Below are 27,180 nucleotides of genomic sequence, written 5' to 3'. Positions count from 1 at the left end.
TAGCTTTGTGCCTTTTATATGGTCACACTTTTAGCTACTAACACTTCCATAGTAGTCAGTTGCTGTTGCTGTGTGGTCAATGGGGCTTTCGACCATAAGCTGGTTGGAGTAACCATCTGGTTTTCACACCCCAGTTACTGTCTTGGAAGATAAGACCAGGTTTAATTTGATAGTTGCTAACAAATGCAAACAATAACTGTCACACATTCAATCTCAGGAGAATGAAAACAAACACTAGCAAGTATAGGAAAATCACAACAGAGAATCGTGATGTGATGTGACTTCTGATCATTAAAATACTTGTGAAAGAATATACCAAAACGTTCAAGAGATGGTCAATAAAGGCAAGCGACTAATAAACACAATGCTAGCGTACACAAAAGTTTTATTTCTGCTTTCGTTGTGAGACTTCTTCAGAACATAATTCAAACACAATACCAGTTTCCATATAAATAATAAATGAACAACCAATAATCAATTATTCAATCAATTCCTTAATTTAACTAATTAATATCAATCAATTAAACTAAATTAATATGCTCTTATTGCTAAAATAATGAACCTAAAAGGTGTACCTACTTAAACACAAAATTTATGAAAATAAAATATTACACATATACCAATGAAATTTATATAATCTGACCAGTGTTTTTATTGAGATCAAGTTTTCTATATTTAAAAAAAAAACATTTAATATTAATGGCCTCATTCAAACCTGGTCTTTTGTCTGCACCGAGTTTCACCTGCCATAAAGCCTCTCTTTGTTCTACAAGATTTTTAACCCCCCCCCCCGGTCCCCATTAACTACTTCTAAAATGGTGAAGACAAATTTCTTAAACTTACTGCAATTAACCAAGTGTTTAAATAAAGCATTTTTATCATCTCTAATTTTAATACTGTAAACATGTTCCCTTATCCTTTCTTTTAAAGTACGGGTAGTCATCCCTATGTAAAAAGCCCCACATCCGCTACAAAAACTACAATATAAACTACCCCTCTTGTTTGACAATTTACATAACCTGGTACTTCAAATGTTCTATTTAAATGTTCACACATAATGTATGGTCCTTCATAGATATATCTACAAAAATTGCAATGTCCACATTTGTGCACCCCCCTCCTATGTGTGACTTGTATAGGGTTACTAACTTTGACATGGCCTCTATATAATAAACTTTTAATATTAGAATTATTTCTAAAAACTAATTTAGGTCTATCTCCCATAACTTTTAATAATTCATTATTTCCTTCAATAATTTTCCAATTATTCTCTAGTATATGCTTAATACCTCTATTGTCAACAGTCATATCGAGTGAACAAACAACTCCCTTTGCAACATTGTGCCTGGAAATATTGTTTCGATGGATGTTATTAAAATCCAGTTTTGTTGACCACACTAATAATGGTGGATATGTCATCTCGCTTAGTCAAAATTTCTTGACACAAGTTTTCTAAAATCGACTTATCATAACCCCTAGCAATAAACATACCAGTAATAAATTCAAACTCTCTTAATAAGTCATTATAGTCTGTAGTCATCCGACATGCTCTTATCAATTGCCCTTTAGGTATATTCTTTTTAACATGCATCGAATGATTACTATGAAAGTGCAAATAACCATTCTTGAAAGTCTTTTTACGAAAAATCTTACTATGTAATGATTTTCTTGGCTCATCCCACCTTAGTGAGACGTCCAAAAAATTTTAAATTTTCACCTTTATCTCCCATCACGAATTTCAAAAAAACAGAAATCAAATTCATGATCTTGACAAAATCATCAACAATGATACTATTTCCTTCAATGATAAACACCAAATCATCCACAAACCTAGAGTAAAAAAGAATGTTATATTCACGCTTTAACTTTTCCAGTATATTAACCTCCCACCATGCCATCACTATATTGGCATAAGCTGGGGCTGCTGATGACCCCATTGCAACCCCCTTTTTTTGTCTATAATAGGAACCATTGAACAAAAAGAAATTGTTATTAAGCACTATCTCTAAAAATCTACAGACTAAATTAACTTTGAAAATATCAATACCAGAATGAAATTATAGAAAATCCCTAACAGCTGCAACACCTTCATAGTGGGGAATGCAAGTAAATGATGACGCTACATCTAAAGTGAACATAATGTGTTTAGCACGATCAAAGTGAAATGAAGAAAAAAATGTTTTTAACTTTGTTAAAAAATCCCAAGAATCTTTCAAATATGATTTTAAATTCTGCACTACCGGAAAATCTCCTAGAACAAAGAGAGGCTTTATGGCAGGTGAAACTTGGTGCAGACAAAAGACCAGGTTTGAATGAGGCCATTAATATTAAATGTTTTTTAAAATATAGAAAACTTGGTCTCAATAAAAACACTGGTCAGATTAATTACATTTCATTGGTATATGAGTAATATTTTATTTTCATAGATTTTGTGTTTAAGTAGGTACAACTTTTAGGTTCACTATTTTAGCAATAAGAGCATGTTAATTTAGTTTAATTGATATTAATTAGTTAAATTAAGGAATTGATTGAATAATTGATTTTTGGTTGTTCATTTATTATTTATATGGAAACTGGTACTGTGTTTGAATTATGTTCTGAAGAAGTCTCACGACGAAAGCGGAAATAAAACTTTTGTGTACGCTAGCATTGTGTTTATTAGTCACTTGCCTTTATTGACCATCTCTTGGACGTTTTAGTTCATTGTTTTGTGGTTCGTCCAAGTCACGCTTTGCTTTTTTATTTAACTTGTGAAAGAATGTTAGCAATATAATAGTATGGCAGAGTAACACTTGCTGCAGTCACAGCTAGGAGCGAAGTAACCCCGGATAAATGAAACATTGTCTGTGTGTGTGTGTGTGTGTGTGTGTGTGTGTGTGTGTGTGTGTGTGTGTGTGTGTGTGTGTGTGTGCGCGTGTTCCTGAGTGTGCATGTGTACCTGTGTGTTGTGTGTGATTGTGTGCGTGTGTGCGTGTGTGTGTGTGTGTGTGTGTGTGTGTGTGTGTGTGTGTGTGTGTGTGTGTGTGTGTGTGTGTGTGTGTGTGTGCGCGCGTGCGCTTGCATGTGCAAGTGTGTCTGTGTGTGTGGGGGTGCTCGCATGTGTGTTTATGGAAAAGTGACAGAAGTTTAATTCACAGATGTTTTTTAGCCTGATTACAGCTGGGAAGGGTTGGGTGGGATAGAAGTTTCGAATGAGACAGTCCAATGAGCTGATCTCACCAGGGAACAGCAATACTATGGGAGTGGTGCAGAGGTAGGCTATGTTGGTGAGAACCAAGTCCAGAATGTTATCTCCCCTTGTGGGGGTTGAGATGAGCTGGTCTAGTGTATTAGAACTGATGAAGTCAATGAATCGTTGGGTGAGTGCATTAGTGCAGGAATAGTTTACCCAGTCTATGGTGGAGTAGTTGAAGTCACCAAGGATCAGGGCGTTAGGGGGTACCTTGATGGAGTCAAATAGATCCAGGTAGGAGAAATGGGTGTCCTGAGTCATGGAGGGGGGTCTATAGCTGACTATAACTTGGATGGGTGTCTTGCCAACTGTCAGTTGCACCTGGAGTTGTTCCAGTGTGTCATGCTGGCAAACCAGTCTGGAGGTGTGCCTGTCCTTAATAAAGATAGAGACTCCACCACCCTTAGTTTCCCGACCTCATTTTGGGGTCAGAATGTGTGGAATGAAGTGTAGCCTGGTAAGACAGGGGGGCTTTCTGCAGCTCTGAAACAAGTTTCCATGACCGCACAGACGTCATTATCTTCCAGTGTGAGGAGAGCCTCCAGTGAGTGCATTTTCAGGTTAAGGCTCCTAGCATTAAGCAGCATGACCTTCAATTTGCTTTTTGACAGATCTTTTATGTTGGAAGATTTGTCTTTGGGACATTGCTTAAAAAAGGCACAATGAGGGAAACAAGAGCTTTGGTCAGGATCCAGAATCCCAGGGGTGACAGGTACAGGCCATCTCTAGCAAAGCATCGAGGCCTGCCAACCATGTCATCCCAGGCAGACAGATACTGGATCCCCTTGGAATGACACCAGAAACCATGCCAATTGTTAAAGTCAATTTTTTTTGTTGGTATTATGGTATCATTTTTAGTGAAAGTAGGATGCTGAGTAGGGCTAGAGTCATACATGTCTGGGACGGGTCTAGGACTATTCACACTAACATGGACAATGACAGAGTCATACCTGTACTTGTTGTGGAGAGACTTAAATGTGTGTGTGATGTGTTGTATTCTGGGACCAGACAGACACCTGACTGTGACCTTCTCCTTGTTGAGCCTGCTCCTCATGACTAGATACATATCTTACATTCAGGTGCACTCAGTAAGTTATTAACACTGCATGCTTGCATTTATGGCCTGCTCTTCATGATTAGACACATGTCTTACATTCAGGTACACTCAGTAAGTTATTAACACTGCATGCTAGCATTTATGGCCTGCTCTTCATGACTAGACACATATCTTACATTCAGGTACACTCAGTAAGTTATTAACACTGCATGCTAGCATTTATGGCCTGCTCTTCATGACTAGACACATATCTTACATTCAGGTACACTCAGTAAGTTATTAACACTGCATGCTAGCATTTATGGCCTGCTCTTCATGACTAGACACATATCTTACATTCAGGTACACTCAGTAAGTTACTAACACTGCATTCTAGCATTTATGGCCTGCTCTTCATGACTAGACACATATCTTACATTCAAGTACACTCAGTAAGTTATTAACACTGCATGCTAGCATGTATGGCCTGCTCTTCATGACTAGACACATATCTTACATTCAGGTACACTCAGAAAGTTATTAACACTGCATGCTAGCATTTATGGCCTGCGCTTCATGACTAGACACATATCTTACATTCAGGTACACTCAGAAAGTTATTAACACTGCATGCTAGCATTTATGGCCTGCTCTTCATGACTAGACACATATCTTACATTCAGGTACACTCAGTAAGTTATTAACACTGCATGCTAGCATTTATGGCCTGCTCTTCATGACTAGACACATATCTTACATTCAGGTACACTCAGTAAGTTATTAACACTGCATGCTAGCATGTATGGCCTGCTCTTCATGACTAGACACATATCTTACATTCAGGTACACTCAGTAAGTTATTAACACTGCATGCTACTATTTATGGATGACTGTTGGACTCTTTAGACAGGTTTTCCTTGGTAAATGTAAGATGGTCCAGTAAGGGCAAATAGGAAAACGGAGATGCATTTCACTGTGTATTTTTTATAGAGTGGGGATATCAGTGTTGTAACCAGTCTTGTAGAGATAGATACCACTGCTATACTGTCCTCCTGAAAATCCTGCACATATCTGTAATGGGCTAAAAGTATAATTTAATCAGTTAATAAATACGTGGATACAGTATTTTAACTCCATCCTGGTGTGTTGTATCTTTATTCATGGAAAAAAAAGAGGAAGGAAGAGCATAGAGAGACTTCATTCCAAGGCAATTTTGGTAAGTATGTTGACAGCAAGATTCTGGAGAGTAATGACCTCTCCCCAGACAAATGGCACAAATACTTCATCTTTCTCCAGATGTTTCATAACTCCTCCATAACCCTCTCCTATGACACATATCCTGTATATGGCTACACTCAGTGGGTTATTTTATTTATCTATTTATTTACTGCATTTGTTTACCAAGATAGTCTAACTGGGCAGAAAGCTACCCCTTTTCATCACAGCCAAGGGGAGAAAAGTTAAAAAAAAAAAATCCAACATTACATAAAGAACATAGTAAACAGAGGTATACAAGTAATCAACAAATATACAACATTTAAAGAGATTATCGTTAATTACTGTCAGCAACATCTAAAGAGCTAGGAAACGTATTTGAAATGAACTTGGTAGAAGGACAGAAAAGGAGGAAACTGAAGAATTAGTATTGATAGGTGAAAAAGAATGTTTTACGATAGGTAAAAGGAAGGACACAGACAGGCAGTTGAAAAGGAGAACATTTTGGACCAATAACTAAAGGTATAGTGACTTAATGCTCTTCTTTCTATACCCCCTTCCTTCTGGCCTTTGTCCCCTCTACAGCTTTAATCAATAGAATCCAACTTTATTCTAGCCCTTGGGGTTTTTCCTTCTTCTACTTTTCTCTCTTTCCCTTTCTCAGACCTACAAATCATTACTTTATAATTCTGAGTGTTCTTGCACTCAGTTTGTATTTCTAACCTTTGCATAGACTGTGAGATATTATTCTTAGACACATTTTTTACTTTTTATTGTATTTTAAACCTTGCACAGACTGTGAGCTATTATTCACAGAAACAATTTTTGACTCTTTTAAAATCATTTCTAATTTCTTTGTATTTGAATTTAGTCATTTTTAATTATTGTAATATTTTTTGTAATTTACTAATGCTTGGAGCTTATCTCCCTGGGCCTCTACTGAAAATGGGCATGTATCCAGCTAGACTAGCCCAGCCAACAAATGTAAGATAAATAAATAAATAGAAATATAGTGCTTACAAAGAATGGGAGAAAGAAAGAGACAGGAAATGTATAGATAGACAATAACCTGAAATTCGACATCCACATAGCACAAACCATCAAGAAAGTCAATAAAAAGCTAGGCCTCCTCTACAGGAACAAACAGTTTATGACTAAACATACCAAAGTTACCATCGCTAGGACTCATCTCCTATCCACCCTCCTCTATGCCTCTCCCATTTTGATTAAGTTACGCCAAACCGAACTAAATAAAATGGAATCTTGCTATAATAAGATTGCCAAGTTTGCTTCTGATGCTTCTTACAGGTCCCACCACTGTCTATCCCTAAAACAGCTTAACTGGCTTGAGTTGCCTCATATACTCATGCTCAATCAACTCTCGATAGCTCACAAGCTCTACTACCTCCCTGAGTTAACCCCAGCACTTCAGCATTTAATACAGCCCCACATTCCCACGAGAACCCTAGGATCTAACAGCCAGAACTTAATAACTGTCATCCAACATAAAAACAACACTGGTAAATCACTCTTTGCCAGCACCATTGCCAAAACCTGGAACACACTACCAATCCATATAACTTCTACCACCTCCTTCAATCATTTCAAAAAACTCCTTAAAACCCACTATTTAACTAACTGGCTATGCTCATGTTACACTCCAGGTTAATCCATACCACTCTAATTGTGTGTCACATGTTCAAATAAGTATAAACAGATTTGCCCTAAGAAGCTTGTAAACCAAGATACTGGTTAAAAAAAAAAACTTTATTTTTTTAAGTTTTTGACTATGTACCTCAGTGTTTTTACTATGTACCTCAATGACTGTCTACTGTACTAACTAAAACTGTTAACTTCTAACCTAATATGTATTAAAATCGATTATATGTTCTAGATTCTGTTCTCTCATGTACTGCATTCTATTGTACTGTGAAGCTTTTCTCCCCGGGCCTCCGCTGAAAATGGACCTGTGTCCAGTCGAACTTTCCCAGTAAACAAATGTAAATAAAATAAATAAATAAAATAAAATGTATCACCCAAGAGTTGTACACGTACAGAGCCAGGTATGTTTCAGGTGTTCTCTTGTTGGTATTTTAAACCAGTTAGTGTTTACCGTGACTCTTACAGTAAGAAGAAGCGAATTTCAAAGTTTGGTCATGGAAGAGGAGTACAAAGCCACCAGCTGAGATGTTAGTTTTTGTAAGTTAATAACATATTGCCAGTGGATCTCAGCTGTCTACTTGGATTATAAAGCTGGAGAATGTTTTTCCAACGAGGGCATTTGTCTGCATTATAGCTGAGTTTATGGGAAGTGACTAATCAGGAAAGTCTAAGGTAATGTCATGAAATCTAACAACTAAATTTTTTTTAAGGCCAGACAATGATGTGTCCTATAATGGGTGGCAAGTTTTGCCAACTTATTGCAGCACTGTCCCGAGAGGGAGAGCTGAGTGGATTGTAGGTTAATCAGGGTGGGTGGGATCAATGTAAAGTGGTGTAGGATAGAGGAGTCCCACACCCTTAATTATTGACCAATACTTTTTTCTGGTATTATCAGTGGGGTACTATTGGACTCTACATGTACCTAGGTTTTGGGGGGTGTTTTTACTACTTGTTTTATGCCATGATCACATCTGAAGCTTTCATCAGTAGTGACTCCTATAAGCTTAGTTTGACTTACTAGTTCTATGTTGGTAGTGTTACAGGAGTGATTTTGAAATTATGTTTGTGGTCATCTGAATGCTTTTGGATAAATAGGATCATTTTTTGTTAGGGTAAAGGAGCACCTGTGTATCAGACAGCCAGGCCTCTATAGTGGAGAAAGACTCTTGTGTGAGTTGCTTTAATATATCTGTGCTTTTAGTAGAACTCATGATTGTTGAATCGTCTCATACTGTATTATATTGGCTTGTTTAGAAACTAGGTAGAGATCACTAATAAATATATTGAACAACAGGGGACCTAAAATGGATCATTGAGGGGACACCCACTGTAATACGAAGGAAAACAGAGATGGCATTTTACTACCTGTTGCCTTTTTGAGAGGTAGATGGAGAGCAAAGATAATGAAGTTTCATGTGTTCTGAGGCAAGCTTGTTTTAGAAGCAATTTTTGGTGGGATACCATGTCATATATCTAGGAAAATTGCTGTCAGTAGTTTGCCAATCAATATTCAAGCTTCCTAAAATGATGGTCTCGACTGAGATGCTGTTTGATGCCCAGAAGAGAAGTTCTTCAGCAGTAACTATGTTATTTGCTGGGGGGAGATAGGTTCCTATAATGCAAAGGCTTTTGTGAACATTAATTTGCATTATACTATATTTCAGCAATGAAGAGTACTGTTGGGTTTATATGAAACCTAGAGGTTTAAAGTAGTCTTATAGAAAATGGCCACTCTCACCACTTTTTTATGGGTTCTGTCAGACCTGAAGGTGTTTTATCCCTGCCATAACATTTCTTCATCTAGTATATCTGGGGGAGGAGTCTATTTTGTTTCACTGAAAACACACTTCACTGAAACTCGTTTCATTGAAAGCTCATTTCACTGAAAATCAATTGCCTGAGCACAATTCACTGAAAGCTCACTTCACTGAAAACTCATTTGATTGAAACTCATTTCATTGAAAGGTATATACCCTGTTCCCCACTGTAGTGCGATCCTGGAGTTAGTATATATAGTAAGGGGGAGTACAGCCCCCCACATTGGGGGGGGTGTAGCCCCCCACATAGTTTACGTATATATTATCTTCTGGAAAGAGTTATTCATTCAACTTGTAAGTATCCATGTCAATGGTTTCCACGCCCCCCTTACTATGTATACTAACTCTAGGATCACACTACAGTGGGGAACAGGGCATATACCTTTCAACAAAATGAGTTTCAGCCAAATGAGTTTTCAGTGAAGTGAGCTTTCAGTGAATTGTGCTCAGGCAATTCATTTTCAGTCAAATGAGTTTTCAACGAAATGAGTTTCAGTAAAGTGTGTTTTCAGTGAAATTAAGTAGACCCATCTGGGGAGATTTAGCCTACCCAGGCATGCACATCAATAAGTCTGTTTCCTATATTTCTATGGTTACCTGTGCATTCATGGAGACCACATGGCTTTGAGGGATGGCCATTATGTGATGTGTCAGTCTTATTACTTTGTTGAGTGGCTGCAGGACCTGGGTTAGGATGGATGTCACCACGTTTTCAAGTGAAACGACTACAGAGAGTATACATAAGAGTATTTGAAATTCAGCCTTGATCTAGAGAAAGGCTTGTCGATTATATTGTTGTGGGAGTAATAATTTTAAACAGGTGGACAGTAGCAGAGGAGACTAAGGGCTATTAATAGCTGGAGATGTGTTGTGTTTGGGAGATGACTTGGGTGGGGATGAAGAGTTGTATATAGAGGAAGGTGTTGGTAAGATTTAAGGAAGGCAGCTGTTGACAAGGATAATAATATCCTTTTGAATAACAGCATTGCAGATTCAGAGTAATTACGAATGAAATTGATGGAAATGAGTGACGAGGAAGAGTGAATGTGAGCAGTAAAAAATATATGTTAAACCTAGAGGATATTCAGATTAAAAATGTACATTGCATGCTATGCTTTACTGGTGCGCACTTCCAATTTTTAGTTATGTCCATGGTCAGCCAAGGGTTATGTCATTGGTCAGCCAAGGTTTACAGACTACTTCATTTGCAAAGGTAGCTTTATAAACCTATTTTCAGTCACTCCAATTCTTACAAGTATTACAGATTCAGAGCAAATCTTTAGTCCAAGTGAAAATTATTATGGAATCCAGGTTATACCAGAGAGAAAAGTCTAGAAAAAGCACATAAATTTCTAAGACTTCTGGAATCTGCTGAAGTTATATGATTGTGTGTGAGGGGGACTTGAGTGTGTGTTTCTGGATAAGCAATGGAATTCTAATTCACAGCTAAACTGTTGCATATCTTTCGCTTTATAAATTATTTTAACATTTAAAAAAGTAAAAACAGAAGGAATGCACACATAACATTTATAGTTATACAAGGAATGATCCAGTTGTCAAATAAGTGAATAAAGTACAGCAGTAATCCTTTTTCTCCTTTGATTTAGGTACCCCGCTCTGTGTGTAATGAAAAATGTCCCCTAGGATATCGGAAGTCTATGATCCATGGAATGCCACTTTGCTGTTATGACTGTATCCTATGTCCAACTGGAGAAATTGCTAACCAGACAGGCGAGTCATATTTTGCTCAAATTATATTTTTTGCAAATATTTTTCTGTTTCTTTGTTGTTACTGGGATATTTTAAAGCTCTGTTACTGATGTGTTTGAGGGATTACTAATTATCAATAACGTAACCAGTGTTAGATATGCCATTAGGTATCTCATCTGCTTGACCACATAGCATGTACGTGGGTGCCAATGTGGATCAGTGTTCCATAATTTAACTTTTGCCTTCTGTTGCTCACATTTCTACATGCAGAGGATTTATTTATTCAAGAAACAACACAACCATTGATTGCACTTTCTGTTGCTGGAACTTAAAATGTCAGAGATAAAATCACATTTGATGTTTTCTTTGTTAACATGTGAGTACTTTAGAGTTTGCTATGACGCAGGTCCTCTGCTTTGCTGGTAGTCCAAGGGACTCAGAGGAAAAGGAAAAAGCTGCTTAATCTTTTGACACATCTGTCCTTTTCTCTAAGTTTGTGTGACTCCAAAAGGAGAATGTATTGAGATGGGAGGTGTGGGGGGTTTGCCCTGCATTGGGGGCACTGCCCATCTACAAAAACAATTAATGGTTAGTACTTTGTGCTGTTTTGTACAATTTTTATAATATGGATTAATTTAGCTGTGATATGTGTAATAGTTTTGATATTTCATAGTACATTATTTGATTTGTTTGCCATTTGAGTACCTATGAATGTATTTGTTTGTTTCTTAGCTGGGCAGATGGACTCATACACACTGAACTGTTTAGCTCTCAACTACCCAGAGTTTCACACTATGTTCAGATTTTTGACTCATATTTGTGGTCCATTTATCATAAAATTGTAGTCTGCTTGCAAATCACTAGCAAATCACCAAGGACTGAAGTCAGAAAGTAATGGCAGGCATTTGATTTTCAGACTTCATATGCGCCAGAAAATTCTTGCTAATACAAAACATGTTATTCTATCAACTTTCTAAGTTTGTAAGAGCAATATTTAAAACATGTCCATACCTTTTGGCCTTTGTACCCCCATTGTTCATGTCTTTGTCCAGATTTCTTGCCTAAGAGGTTGAGAGGTATGGCCAGGACTTGGGCTACTGTTAATAATAAAGAAAATATGCAACCTGTAGCAAAAGATATGTTGAAAGTAACATGTTACTCTGGATAACTTCTCTTCATCTTTAGCTGCTCTGAATATGCTACAGCATTACACAGGTTGCATGCAATCCATGCATCCACGTGTATTTTCTCCAAGTGTTCTGGTTTCCACCCACCTCCCAAAGACTTACAACAGCTGAATAGGAATTCTCCAAATGGGCTGCAGGTGTGTGTCTGTGCATCCTGTCAGAGACTTGTGCCCTTTCCAGAATGGGCTCTCAGTGCCTGGCACTGACCGATTCATAGGGTCTGAGGTTCATAGGTTTTTGCCAAGTTTATGGCCAAAGGACACCATCAAGAAGTTCAACCACATCACTCAATAATATGAGAGGTTAATAATGTCTCTCATTATGTAGGCTTTCTCCACATATCCCCAGTGAAAATTTGCATTCACCCATCCAGTCATTTAGACTGGTTTTGAAGGTTGTTAGGGTGGTACTCTGCTTGATATGTAAGGCCAGCCTGTTCCAGAAAAACTGTATACAATGGGTTAGGTATCTGCATGCCATTTGGTGTTGGATGTGGTAGCACAGATTTAGGTCTCTAGAATGGATGCTTCCTTTATCTCTGGTTCTACTTAGGTGAAGGAGTTCAAAGAGTGCTGGTTCACTCGTAACACGGAAGGTGAAGAAGCGATCCCCCTTCAGGAATCTGATGACACTACGAGGACTAAAGGAGATTTTAGTCTATCAGAGTAACTTGTGGTACTGAGAACTGAATTCTTTTTTGGTGAGGAAACAGAGGTTTCTCAAGCTGGTTTAGGTGCTTTGTGAGGTACATCTTGAAGGATGCAATTTATTCGATGATGGGCCTAATAATGGATGAATAAAGTGAGGCTATAACTTTGTAGGGCCTTGATGAGGTACCACAAAGAATGAGTTATGCAAGGTAGAAGTATTTTATATCCCCAACAAAGACATGATGATCAAAGGAGAATTTGTTACCAACATTTGTACTCAAGTCCTTGATGACTGTGACAAATTTAAATGGAATGTTATCTATATGGTAAGTAGTAGCGATGGCAGATTTACCAAAGGAAACAATACTGAATTCTTTTGTGTTAACACCTGTGATTAATACAACAAGCATTTGTTTGATCCAGGCTTTGTTAAAGAATTTTAGTATCTGAATGTGATTTAATAACCACACCCAGTTTGCAATCATTACCAAACTTGATTGCTATAATTGCTTTATATTAGCTTTTTATGTCACAGAGGAATATATATCAAAGAGTAGGGGGTGCAGGAGAGAACCCTGTGGGACATCACTGCTGACATTTTTATGTCTAGACCAAATACTCAACCTTAACACTATGAGTTTTCTCAGCCAGACAGTTACTTATCCTTTGATGTATTTACAGGTTAATGCTGAGTTGGGAGAATTTGTCAATAACCCCAGCAAGAGGGATAGTGTCAAAGGCCTTCGCAAGGTTCAGATAATCAGTGGCAGCTGATGCATGACCTCAGTAACCTTTTCAAAGAGGTCATCCAGGCCAAGCAGACATACTCTGCCTTTTACAAAGTTGAACTGCTGTGTATCCAGGGATATAATGTCACCTATATTGTTTATTAGTTTTGCTGTAATGCATTCTTTATTATCCTTGTAAATAATATTAGTGAGACTATTAGGCCTGTAATTCCCAGGGTCATTAGAGGGACCTCCTTTATGCAAGGACACAACAGCAGTCATTCTCCACACCTTGAGGACATAACCAGTGGAGGGTCGTAGGTTGAAGAGTTGATGGAGAGGTTTTGCTGGAGTGGACGTTACACTTCTCAGCAAACATCCAGAGATAATGTCAGTACACACAGAAGGAGTGTTTCTAATTTTGGAGAGTGCCAGAAGGACTTGGTTGAACTTAATCTCAGGAGGGAGGGTGAGGGGGAATGGGGTGGGCAAAAGAGAGTGTATGTGGAGTGGAGCTGGAGGAGAAGACTATTAGCAATGTATGTTGGGTCAAAGAAGGGGGTAATACTGGTGATAAGTTCAGTACAGAACTGTAAGTTATTTCTAAGCTTCCTAATATAGCTGAAGAAGGCCTTATGGTCTTCTTCTGAATTCGCTGCAACCCTAAGTTTATAGTTGGCCTTATGTTTCCTAAAGGCTTACCAGTTTGACATCCCTTTTATAACAATAAAGTGGACATCTTTTAATGAAGCTCAGGAGCTTTTTGTTTTTATTACAGAGTTTGTTGATGAGGTAGTTCCACCATGTGGGTCTAGTTTTAGAAATATACAATTATGCCTACTTTTGCCTGGTATGGATGCCTCAATCCATCTGCCTAAGAGGGAGTAAAATTCAAAGCAGTGGCAACAGCTTCAGTTACAAGGTTTGATCAGGAGCTATACCATTTGTGATTATCAATATGATCAGTAAATAATGAATAATTGCTTTTAAGTAGCTCCTGAATGTAGAGAATTTATTATGAACCACAAAGCAGGTTTTCATAGAGAATATCACAGCAAGATGATCAGATTTAACCAGAGAAAGTGTAAAAAGTGAGGTGATGCAACTGAAAGTAATGTTTCTGAGGACATGATGAAGAAGATTAACACCTCTGGTGGCTAGGGGGGCAATTTGATCAAGTGCATTGGCATTTGCAAAGTGCTTATATCTCTGGACATATTTGTTGCTGGGAGCAAATGTTTGCTAGTTTATATGTGGATAGTTGAAGTTACACATAACAAGGTATTTTGTTCAAATGGTAACTTTTTAACTGATTAAAGTTAAAGTATTCCTTCTTTGAAGGGGTGATAGATGGAGCTCTATAATTGGCTATAATGTGCTAGCTTATTTTACTGAGAGTAACTAAATCTTTGACCAGTCCCAAATTTGTATCACATGAAATCTGGTGCGAGACAATAAGATTACAAATACATACTAATATTCCCCTACAGCTAATTGCATGATAGGCATTGCACCCTGGAATTCTGGGAGCACTGTCACTAGAATGGGTTAATCCGCCATCTTTATTAGAGAATTACCAATGTCGAAGCACATGCAACAAAATTGGTACTTCAAGAAACATAGTACAATGGAAGCAGGTTTCTACAATTACATAAATGCTGATTTCCTCAAAGTTAAGGAAGGTTACACGTTCACAGCTTTTGTTGCTTAGGATTTTGCTATTCAGCAGGGCTACTTTGATATTATTCATAGTGAAGCTTGCTATGTTGGGATGTCTATGAGGTGAACACTACATAAAAAGGCACCATGAGGGTAACAAAAGTTTTAGCCAATATGCAAAATCCAAGGGTGAAAGATACGGGCCTTTCATGGCAAAGCAGGAGGAGCCTAGTGACAGTTTCATCCCATGTGGACAGAAACTGGATCCGGTTAGAATGACATCAGTTTACTAGATAACGATCGAAGCCAATTACTTTATCCTTGAATTCGGTTATCATTCCAGGTGGGGTAGAATATCACTCAATGCCAGGACCTTGCCCTCTTTGAAAATGTAAACAGAGAGCTCGGCAGTGTCTCCTTGCATACCATCTTCCTGAGTGGAATGCTTAAAACCATTTATCCAATTATGTCCAACAACAAGGCCATAACTACATCTGGGGTGACACGGGGACCAAAAGGTCCATTTTACATCCCTAATCCTTGCACCACAGGCGCAGCGGTCATGCTATTATTTGCTAACCTGGTAAATGTTATGTCTGTATATCTTAGAATTGAGCCACCAATGACTAAGCCATTTCTGGGATTTGATGCAGGTTTATTGGATTTTAAGGGTTCAAGCTTGCAGTACAGGTGACTCCCAGTAACAGTAAGGGTTTGTGTAAGTGTTAGTATTTGTACTATGTCAGTGAAGTTAGCTAGTAGGAGGTTTAGAAGGTCTGGGAGGCTTAGATAAGAATTTTGTTTTTACTACTTTAGCATATGTAGGAGCAATGTTTTTGGTAATGTGGTAATACAGTATTTATCTGGTGCAGTTTACTGACAGTGGATAGGTGGGATGGAGAGATTAACCTCCAGCTTAGATAAGGTGCATTTCTCACAGGTGGAAGGAACATGTTAGAAGAAGTGAGCTGTCAGTAAACATGAGGCAGTTGCAACACTGACTCAGAAAATTGAGTAGTAGTGCAAGGACAAAGCTGATGCAGGATGGGACTCCATGGTAACATGTGCTGTTATTCTTTATTATTTTGGCACCAGCATCTCCTCAACCTTGCAAAATATAAAGCAGGCTAATTGAAACTTTATGACTGAATAAATGTTTTCCTAGGTGATGATCTGATGCCAGGATGTAGACAGCAGCTGAGCAGCAGCAGTACCTCCATTTGATTTGCCCTTATTTTTGGATGGGGGGGGGTTACAGATGCCCTATACCCAGACCTGTAACTGGGTCATGTATAAGGTGAGCAGTAACTTTGTGTTTGTATCACTAATTAGTATTAAATGACTTCTTCCTACTAGCCATTAGAGATAGTTTGTAGTCTGTGGTACATGACACTGAGAGTTTGTATCACTAATTAGTATTAAATGACTTTTTCCTACTAGCCATTAGAGATAATTTATAGTCTGTGGTCCATGACACTGAGAGTTTGTATCACTAAATAGTATTATGACTCTGAGAACCAGCAGTAGGTCAGAGTAACACTAGGTTGGTGCAGGCAGAGGACGTGGATAATCTCACAACATGTTCTCTTTAACAAAGGAGCGGGGTCCAATAAATTACATGTATTGGCTTCTGGTTGCCTGTAAGTGGCTGCATTGTGAAAGGATTTCTAATCAGGTGCCCCGCCGAGTACAAATACCCTGCGGTTCTCTGTTACTTATTGCCCCTTAGAAGTTTTGTGATGACACTGAGTACAACTCTGGCCCTACACCCTGCTAAGCTGATGTTTTACTGAGGGAGGCCAAAGGGCTTGACTTGAGGGACATGAAATGACCTCAGGATCAGTGCCATATGAATACAATGTAGCAATCTCTCCTAACTGGTTTAAGGCATGTCATCCAGTTTGATATATTGTGGGTAGACCAGTACTAAGAACATGATGATAGCTCTGTAGTAGGCCAGAAACAGCAAGGGAGAGAGTTTGGGAGAGCATGAAAAAAAAATAATGAAAAATAAAATGAAGAAAAGTAAACACTAGTGATAGATTAACTGGCTTATTTATAAAACAGCTCAGTACTGCAGTATTTAGTGTTGCTGTTGCCCCCTGGTTTGATTCTTAGTAAGTTACATTTTGTGTGTGTGTGTGTGTGTGTGTGTGTGTGTGTGTGTGTGTGTGTGTGTGTGTGTGTGTGTGTGTGTGTGTGTGTGTGTGTGTGTGTGTGTGTGTGTGTGTGTGTGTGTGTGTGTGTGGCTATAAATTAAAAATAAATATAAATAAGATTAATGCATAAATCAAGTTTTCATGCTAGTGAAGTACTCATGACAATGGAGGATTCAGCTGTAGTTTCTCATCTGTTACTACTGTATGGAAATATGGCTGACATATTGTTTTCTCTCCACAGACTCTAACAACTGCCTAAAGTGCTCAGCTGATCATTGGTCCAATGACAGGTTTGACCGGTGCATTCCAAAGGTCGTTGAGTTCCTTTCCTTTGAAGAACCAATGGGAAGTGCTTTGACATCTATATCCATTTTTGCTTCCTGTACCACAGCAGTTATCCTCTGTGTGTTCTTCAAACACCGGGACACCCCTGTTGTGAAAGCTAACAACCGCAGTCTGAGCTACCTTCTTCTCCTTTCCCTTACTTTCTGCTTCCTCTGCTCCCTCATCTTCATTGGTTATCCCAAGAACATCAACTGTCTTCTCCGTCAAGTTACATTTGGTGTGACTTTCTCCCTTTGTGTTTCCTGTATATTGGCCAAAACCATCACAGTGGTCATAGCATTCAGTGCTACAAACCCCAACAGCAAACTAAGGAGCTGGGTCGGGCCTAAAACACCAAACATTATTTTAATTTTCTGTTTGCTTGTTCAAGTGATTATTTGTATTGCTTGGCTGGGCAGTGCCCCTCCCTACCCTGAACAGGATATGACATTTAATTCAGGAAGAATAATCCTTCGCTGTAATGAGGGTGCAATAGTGTCATTTTACTGCATGCTGGGATACATGGGCTTACTAGCCAGTGTCAGTTTCATTGTAGCCTTCTTAGCAAGGCACTTGCCAGATGCCTTTAATGAAGCCAAGTACATTACATTTAGCATGCTGGTTTTTGTATGTGTTTGGATATCTTTTATCCCTGCCTACCTTAGCACTCGGGGTAAATATATGGTTGCTGTGGAAATATTTGCTATCATATCTTCAGGCCTGGGGATGCTCGGCTGCATATTTTTCCCAAAATGTTATATTATTATTTTACGACCTGAAATTAATACCAAAGGGCATTTTGGAAGAAAGCAGAACCTGCAAAGAGATTAATGTAGAGAGCTGTCTGCCTGAAGAATAAATTCCCTGAATAAAACAGTTAGATTTAACAGTTCAGATATGTGTGAGTACGTATGTATGTGTGCATGTGTGCCTGAGTGTAACATAAAAGGATTACATATGGAAATGTGAAAGTAGCAAAGAATGAGCACTAAATAATCAAAGGTACAACACAAAACTGGAGACTACCGCCAGTTAAGGAGTCTCTAGTATGACATATATGATAGTAGGACAACCGCTGTGTGCCATAGTACTATGCTTTAGAGACACACTGTGATATTTTGTTTGCTTGATCTCTTCTTTCTTTACACTGTGCCATTTTGCTTATACTGTATGTATTGAGGCCCCCCTCCCAATGGTTATTCTGTTCTGTACCAAGCACGCACACAGACACACACACACATGCACACGCAAGAGCGTGCACACACACACACACACACACACACACACACACACACACACACACACACACACACACACACACACACACACACACACACTCACTAAAGGACACTTGTATATCTTCCTAGCAGAGTTGCAAGTTGTAGGTAAAATGTGAAAAAAAACTTACAGGAACTGTTGACTTCATTATATATGACAAATGCTTAATGAAAGTTCATACAACTACTGGTGTATTAAAACATATCTCTTTCCTTTATGTATTTATTTATTTATTTAGTACTTCCCCCTGGTATATGTCAAACATTAAGCCTCCCCTCAGTTGGATGTCCATTCATTCTCCAGTGGAAAGAAATCCCCAGATTCACTACAGCAAATGTTGTCCAGGGGATGGGGGGGGGGGGTTACCATGCAGTCAGAGATCAGGATTGCTTGTGTGTGCTTTATGACATTCTTGCTATGATGGTGTTTTGACTGTGAATGGTCTTACTCCACCCCTGGTGGTGATGTGAGCATTTTGTCACCTATGCTTTTTTGTCCGCACATGTATGCTCTCTCCATTCACTGAACAAGGCTACCATCACTGGTTTGGAGATCACACCCTTGTCACCCCTGCACCAGCACCCCACATCTTGACAAACACAGATGTTGTGTCATCTTACTTGTGGTGCAAGCTAGCTGGGACCACTATGAGCACCTGTGGACAGGCAAACTCATCCTCCGTGCTATCACCATCAAGTGCCCAAACAGGCAGATAGTCTAACTTCAGGTCAGCCTGATTGTAGTCAGGGTTTTATTCCTTTACACTCCTTGTGCAGGTTAAAACATACCTGCTTCTTGGAAATACTTAGAAAAATATTTGCAACAGAAGTCTAATATCTAATATTATGGGAGAACCTCAGGATGTATTTCAGAATCAGAAGCTGCTTATACTTTTCAAACTTAAGAATTTCATTACCGATACCAGGAGAAAGAATAGAAAGCCCATTCCTGTTCTAAAATAAGTGCATGAACATGGCTCCTGTGTTTCTGTTTACTTTCATTATTGCTTTAGCAGGAGGAGGGATTCTTTGCACTTGGATTGAAGTCCATCAAAAGCCCATTCCTGTTCTAAAATAAGTGCATTAACATGGCTTCTGTGTTTCTGTTTACTTTCATTATTGCTTTAGCAGGAGAAGGGATTATTTGCACTTGGACTGAAGTCCATCAGACCACCAGCTTGTTAGATCTGCTACAAGCATCCCTCTTTCCAGAGGCTGAGCGTGGTTTCACTGGTAAATCAATTAATCCTGCTCTTTATCCTTTTGAAATTGTCTGCAATGAAAACAGGAAGTGGAAAAGGGCCACAAGTATTACTGTGATACTAATGACTGAGGTTACTGTTGATAAAACATCCCCCTAGTCAGGCTCTTACAACTGACAGAGAGCATAGCAGAAAATGTCAAACCACCCCTCATGGCTATCTGAATGGTGGCTCCATCCAGATTATGCTCGCCCTGGTGATGGAGAGCAAATGAGCCAAGACTTGATGATCAACAGACAGTAGGATAAAAAGAAAAAAAAACATGTCTTCCCTTTGTATACCTCCGATGCAACTGAGTCATAATATATGTTTCCTCTATGATGATATGAATCTGTGTCTCTTCTGCTGTTTCTGATGATGTAACACTGTGGGGATTTTTTCCATCATTCAGCTTGTGACCCGTATTATCTCATTGGCTTGTGAGTGTTGCCTGGAGGCTCCATTTAGGGATTATCTGCACCACTTAGCTTTTGATTCCTGCCAGCTCACTGGTCTGTAAATTATGGGCTCAGGCCCAAAACCTTCCTTGCAGAGGCACCTCCATAACTGCTGTCCAGATGTGTGTTCAACAGACCTGTTACTGTTCTACTGCTAAGAAGGCTAAAATGAAACTCCCTTCCAACACCTTTTCTTACTGGTGGCAGCCTTTAAATCACCTCCTCTCATTTCTTTTCTGAGTTTTAGCTCCTACAGTATTAATATATATATATATATATATATATATATATATATATATATATATATATATATATATATATATATATATATATATATATATATATATATATATATATATATATATGTTTATTATAGAAATTCCGAAACTGCATCAGTCAACTAGTCAGAATGTTGACCCGAAATGCTGAACTTGGAATTTCGAAGCAGCAACCAATGCGAAAATGAATACATCGACATCCGTAGTTCGATGTATTCGACAGAGAAGAAGGTGACGTCAGTCACCCATGCTGTGCACATTAACATACCGTTACACTCTACAGTCAATGATACATTAATTGTACTATTTTGCAGGGGGCTGTGCTACCCACACCCCTTGCAAATTAAATATACTAACTCCGAGATAACACTACAGTGAGAAAATGGGATAATTTCCTGTTCCTCATTGAACCGTGATCTCCCTGCACAATGCCGAACTGAAATACTTAAACTACACTACCCATTTGCTGTAGTGTAGTCGATCTAGTTTGGTTTGGCATTCTGCCCACTTGAAAACTACCTTTCAACCACATGCCAGTCGACCAAAGTGGTTTTGTAATTCTAATAGTAAACCTATACATATATATATATATATATATATATACACACACACACACACACACACACATATATATATATATATATATATATATATATATATATATATATATATATATATATATACATACACATATATGCTTTAATTTATAAAGCACCATTCACCTCTTAACATAATTTATTTAGAAAGTTTTCATAAGTAATAAAATGTGTCATTGTCTCATTCACTTCATCTTTGATGTTTTTTTTCTGACTATCCTGTTTTCTTTCTTTTTCAAGCCAGCAGTTTGTCCTTTTAATATGTAAATTTAATTTCTATAGTCACCATTTAAAAAGTGAACAGTAATACACCCGAAAGTTTTAGAAAGTGAACAGTAATATACCAGAAAGTTTTGCAGAGGAAATTTGTGTCACTGATATTTGTTTTAGTCTACCAGTTACAACTGTTTTAGCTATATTTTCCACATGCCTCCACCTTCACAACATGAATATTATGCCTCTGTCTTTTGGGTAGTTACTAGACATGTAGTCGAGGAGACCATTGAGAAGTCTAGCCCAGTTTCCCCAGAGCACTGTCTGATGAAGCAACTTGCTCAGAGTCACAGAGTTGCAGATGAAGGCTGAAGGATTCAAACCCTGTCCAAAAGGAGCCAGTTTCTTGACAACTCATAGTCTTAACCTTCTGAGCAAACTGCAATACAGTTCTAATCAATGAACCAGGTGGAATTTTGAACCCACAGTCCCCAATGTAGGAGGCTGATGCCATAGCTATTAGGTCAGTGGGCCTTGTGCTCAACTAAGCTAAACCTGTCTTAATGTTTGAAAACATATTCCTCAGGTTATGTTAATGCATTCCTTGTGTTATATTAAAGTAGAAACATCAGTTCTGACAGCAGATAAGACTGTATGACATATTCGCTTTGCTCATTTGCAGTGGATACACTGTAATCTTCTCTTATATTAACCCCACTTCATCCATGTTAGTCCTTGTAAAGGTGACTCTATGTTCATATAATACATTCTCAAGGAAAATGAAGTCAGATAAAACAGCAGGCTCAGATAAGGACACAGCAGATATGATAAAGACGTTGGGTGAAATAAAAGAGAAATGACTCCTGAGGTTACTCATAGCAATGTGGAAAGAAAGGTGTTTCTCAGATGACTGGAGTAAGCATACGTGTGCCAGTGTACAAGAACAAAGGGGACATCCACAACTGTGGGCAGTACAGAGGTATCAAACTGCTATCACACTGCATGAAAGTTCTGGAGAGGGTGATTGATAAATGAATATACAGAGTAGTAAAAAGTAAGATGAGGGACAAGCAGTTTGGGTTCATTTCAGGATGCAGCACAACTGACCTGATATTTGCAGTGAGACAGATAGTTAAAAAGAAGGTAGAGATGAGGAAAGAGTCCAGATGAGCATTCCTAGACTTGAAGAAGGCATATGGCAAGGTCCTAAGAAAGCTGATTTGGGCAGTCTTGCTGTGGTTCAAAGTCCCAGCAGAATTGATAGAATTAGTGTAGGCTATGTACAAGGACCCAATGACTCAAGAACAAACGGTGTTTGGTTTCACAAAGGGATTCACAGTGGGAGTTGGTGTGCATCAGGGTTCAGCTCTGAGCCCACTGCTGTTCATACTGGTGATGGACTACATTAGGAAACAGGTCAGAGAGGCAGATCAACAAAGCTGCTGTATGCAGACAATGTAGCATTACAGGCAGACTCTGAGCAAGAACTTCAGCAAAGGATACGGGAATGGAATGCAAAACTGAAGGTGCATGGGATGCAACTGAGTGCAGATAATACAGTTGTGATGGCAGCAAATGGGTGAAATCAGAAGAAGCTGAGAACTGAGATAGAAGGGAAGATAGTGGAACAGGTTAACAGCTTCAAGTATCTGGGAGGGGTGGTTGAGAAGAAATGAAGCCTGAATGAGGAGGTCAAAGCCAGAATCAGAGGGGCTGCAGCCAACTGGCACCGAGTGTCAGGGATAGTATATGACAGAAGAATGTCAAAGAAGCTGAAAAGTAAAGTATACAAAACAGTGGTGAAACAAGTACTACTGTATGGTGCTGAAACAAGCGGTAAAGGCAGTGCAGTTGAGGAAACTAGAAGTGATGGAGATGAAGTGCCTGAGATAGGTGTTAGGGTACACACTGGGGGACTGATGAAGAAATGAGGACTTAAGAGCAGAAGCCAAAGTAGCTCCAATTGTAGAAAAGGTCAAAGAGAACAGATTACGGTGGTTCGGGCACATGTGCAGAAAAGCAGAATACAATCTGGTGAGGGAGATTTGGGACAGACAGGAAGAAGACAAGAGGAAATGAGGGCAGCCAGCAAACAGGTGGATGGATTGTGTCAGACACCTGAAACAGGTAGGCATGACTGTCAAAGAAGACAAGAGAGTGGCATTGAATAGAGAGAGATGGCGACAGGTGACACGACAGCCTGACCCATGTAGAAAATGGAAAAACAGGGTTGATAATGGTGATGATGTCTGTACCTTATGGGATGTACAAAGAGTCCTTGGTGAAATTGCACACTTCACATTTCTGAAGAATTTGTTCTGTTTGTTTTGACATACCAGGCCAGTGTTAAATACCATGAGTTCTCTCTTTGCATTTCCTAATGTTTGGCTGTAATTTATGAATTCTACTAATCATATTTCTGTATAACTCTATAAGAAGTATCAATCTGTCTCCTTAAACAATAAACCATATATCACTGGCAGTTCATCTGTATGTGGAAAATGAGCTCTTATTAAAGAATGAAGTGGTCTGACATTATGCAACCACCCTGAAATAATGACTTCATGCAAGAAGTGCAACTTAAACTCATGTTGTGTAAAAGATTTTGTTTCTGCAGCTTTTCTTTAGATATTAGATCTCTCTCTCCCACAAATCATCCCTGCACACCTGTAGATGTGCCTGTGCTATATGGATAAGCTTACTAGGTTTGAACTTGAACTTCGAGATGATAGCTCTCATACTTCTGTAATGACATTTACATCCTATGAAGTATTGCAGGTGTTTTAAATAACCCCTGGGATTCATGAAGCTCGGCACAAGGACGGTGTTACTCTTGCGCCGACCGTGCGGTGTAGAGATGGCGCAGTAGCGCTATATGCATATTAATGAAGGCGCGCTGCCACCACATCCATGTGCATAGGAAACGTGCGCGAGTGCATGGGACGTGTCGAAGCGCCGCACGGAGGCATGGACATGGCTGTTTACGTGCAACCTAAAATGCTGAATATTACAGCCTGCCTCCAACAGTAATCACACCTGTCAGTGTCCATGGATACTGAAAAGTATGCAAAGCATGCAAGACAGTTTTGCGAACACAAAAATAAGAAGCAAACACAAATGCACGTAGCTGAATATTGAGTCCACATCCCTCGAACAAATGACATTTAAAATCCCGTGCCCATATTCTATTGCAGTGTTGATAGTTATACCAAGTGGAAGTGAAACGCATTGTGTTAGCGTGCCGCAAATAGCTAAGTCTAGCCCAATGGTCAGGGTTACCACCTGTCCCACATTGTGAGGGACAGTTCCCCTCTGGGCAGTTGTGTCCATACCAAAACCATTACAAATGTAAAATATTATGCGACCGTAGGACATAATTATGTTCCACATCTCATGTAATAGTCATATACAATAGTTATTTCCGTATGTAACATAACTACATGTTACAAGAAATTGAATAAGCAAGTAAAAGAAACAGAAGAAGCAGCTGAACTGCTACAACAATAAGCTTACATTTAGGCATAAAACAAAAGTACTATCCGTTGTATTGACCGTAGGTATGTGTTGGCCTGTAAAATATGATGTGTGTCCCGAATATATCCCATCCTGGCCATATGAAAAGGTGGGAACCCTACCAATGGTCAGAGCATTCGCCCAAAATCTGCCCATTTGCAGTCCAAGGCGTTCTTGTCAGGATGTGCCAAAGATGAACGGGTATTACCTGGGTCTACGTACCATGTCATGAAAGATAAGTATTTGCGTGTACCTATGTGTGTGATGTACAGAATGTGGAAGGTGAAAAATGCTAGGGTAGTGCTCACAACCATACAGGTACCAGAGATATGTAGTGTATGCAATGTGTTCCCTTGACCATGCCATGGGCCATCAACCAGAGAAGGGATGGATGGAGTGTGTGGAATATGAGTGTGGGGGGGACGGGTAATGTAATAATTTGCAAAGGGGAGACTGTGTTGGATGCACAATAGGTGAACTGGAGGTTTATGAGGGAGCAGTGGGTGAATCAGAAAGAAACACAAAGAATAAACATACACATCTGCAATACCACCTGACAGGCCATACTGTAGAACACAATCCCACAAACATATGAATATTAAAATGTGCGATACACATGTACAGAAACGTCAGCGGCACATACCCACATAATGGTCTGGATGGAACTGAGCCATCCAACTACAACACACCTGGAGGCATAATTGAATATCCATCATCCCCTCTACAGCACACAACCCCCCCATTCCTGAACGTCCACCAAATCCAGCCATACTCAGGCTGCTAGCTTGTAGCAGCCATATCTGCAAATAGTTTGACCCCTGCTCATATCTAGTAGGCAGTCTCACCCTAGGCAGTGTCAGGATTGCAAACTATGTATCCCTTGCATGTAAAACCCTATAAAGTTTTCGTAAATCCAAAAAGATCGAAGGTTATTGTCTTGTTCAATTTTTGGATATCCCTCATAGGATAAGTATCCTGTGTAAACATCAGACTTGGTATCACGACACGATGTCCAGTCCTGTAGACATATGGACACAGGTTGTATGTGCAGTAGTGGTTCACGAGACTGCTCAGCCTCCAGCTGGTCATGCAGAACCTACTACCCGGGATTAAACACCTGACCGTGATGCATGGCTCCCCACATGAATTATCGAGAATATATACTTTACACATTCGCATAGTGGCAGTTGGATATAGGGTGATTAAGGTGCTGACATAAGCAGGGTACCTCCTGTCCCACTTTGTGAGGGACAGTGCCTGTTTGGGTAGGTGTGTCCTGACCAAGAATGATACAATGGCAAATGTCCTGTGATTGTAGGAAATAACTATGTACCATATTTCATGCAATAGTTGCCTAAAACAGCTATTTCTGTATGTAAAATACGTAAATCTTACAAGAAACAGAATAAGCAACTAAACTGCTACAAGAATAAGCTCTCATCTAGGAAAATAAGTAAAGTTCTAAACCCTGTACTAACCATGGGTATGTGTTGGCCTGAAAAATCTGGTGTGTCCCGAATATATCCCATCCTGGCCATATGAAAATGTGGCAACCGTACCAATGGTCAGAGCATTTGCACAATAACTGGCCAGCCTCTTAATCCCCCTAAAACCAGTGACCTTTGGAGGAAAGGTGTTGAATGACACTTAAATGAATAATGACAATAATTAAGAGTAATAGACATCTTTTACTTCAGAAAATAAGTATTAATAAATATGCTCTTAATCTGTCAACACATTTCTAGCTAATAGTACTAATATTGTAAAAGTGTCCATGATTGCCCCTGAATTGTCCTTGCCTTGTCCCTGTTGAAATTAGTCCCTGAGTGGTTGAGAGGTCCGTACACATATGTACACCAACCAACTGTCACATTTGTTGCCAGTACTGTAGAATACCTGTAGTGAAGTCATATATCCTAGCTACCATCCATGCGGAATATACCACGGATGGTGTAGTGGTCAAACCGGTGACTAAGGTGTGTCTGTTTCTGGGTCCAAGCCATGCAAGGGTCGCTAATCTTATGTGATGGCCAGAATAATGTCCGTCGGATATAGGGAGGTAAAGCCAGCGGGGATGTGCGGCGGACATTCAACAGTATGTGAAATGTAAATAGGTATGTAGGTGTATATGCATGTGTATGTACAGACAGTGACAGACATATATATATATATATATATATATATATATATATATATATATATATAAATGAACATGGTCACAATAA

General features: G+C 39.1%; 1 protein-coding gene across 1 annotated transcript in view; it reads left to right on the top strand.

Moving 5' to 3' along the window:
• LOC122814500 (extracellular calcium-sensing receptor-like) overlaps positions 1-18,210 on the top strand; it is a 109,785-nt gene extending 91,575 nt beyond the window's left edge. The window contains exons 4-5 of the mRNA XM_044087075.1: positions 10,570-10,693; positions 17,297-18,210. Of these exons, the coding sequence (XP_043943010.1) occupies positions 10,570-10,693; positions 17,297-18,210 (1,038 nt within the window). The remainder of the gene's footprint in view (positions 1-10,569; positions 10,694-17,296) is intronic.
• Positions 18,211-27,180: the final 8,970 nt, after the last annotated feature.

Source organism: Protopterus annectens, chromosome 10.part0 (genome assembly GCF_019279795.1).
Source record: "Protopterus annectens isolate FY-2018-M chromosome 10.part0, PAN1.0, whole genome shotgun sequence".
NCBI classification, from domain to species: Eukaryota; Metazoa; Chordata; order Ceratodontiformes; family Protopteridae; genus Protopterus; species Protopterus annectens.
This window is presented reverse-complemented; position numbering and strand designations above follow the sequence as displayed.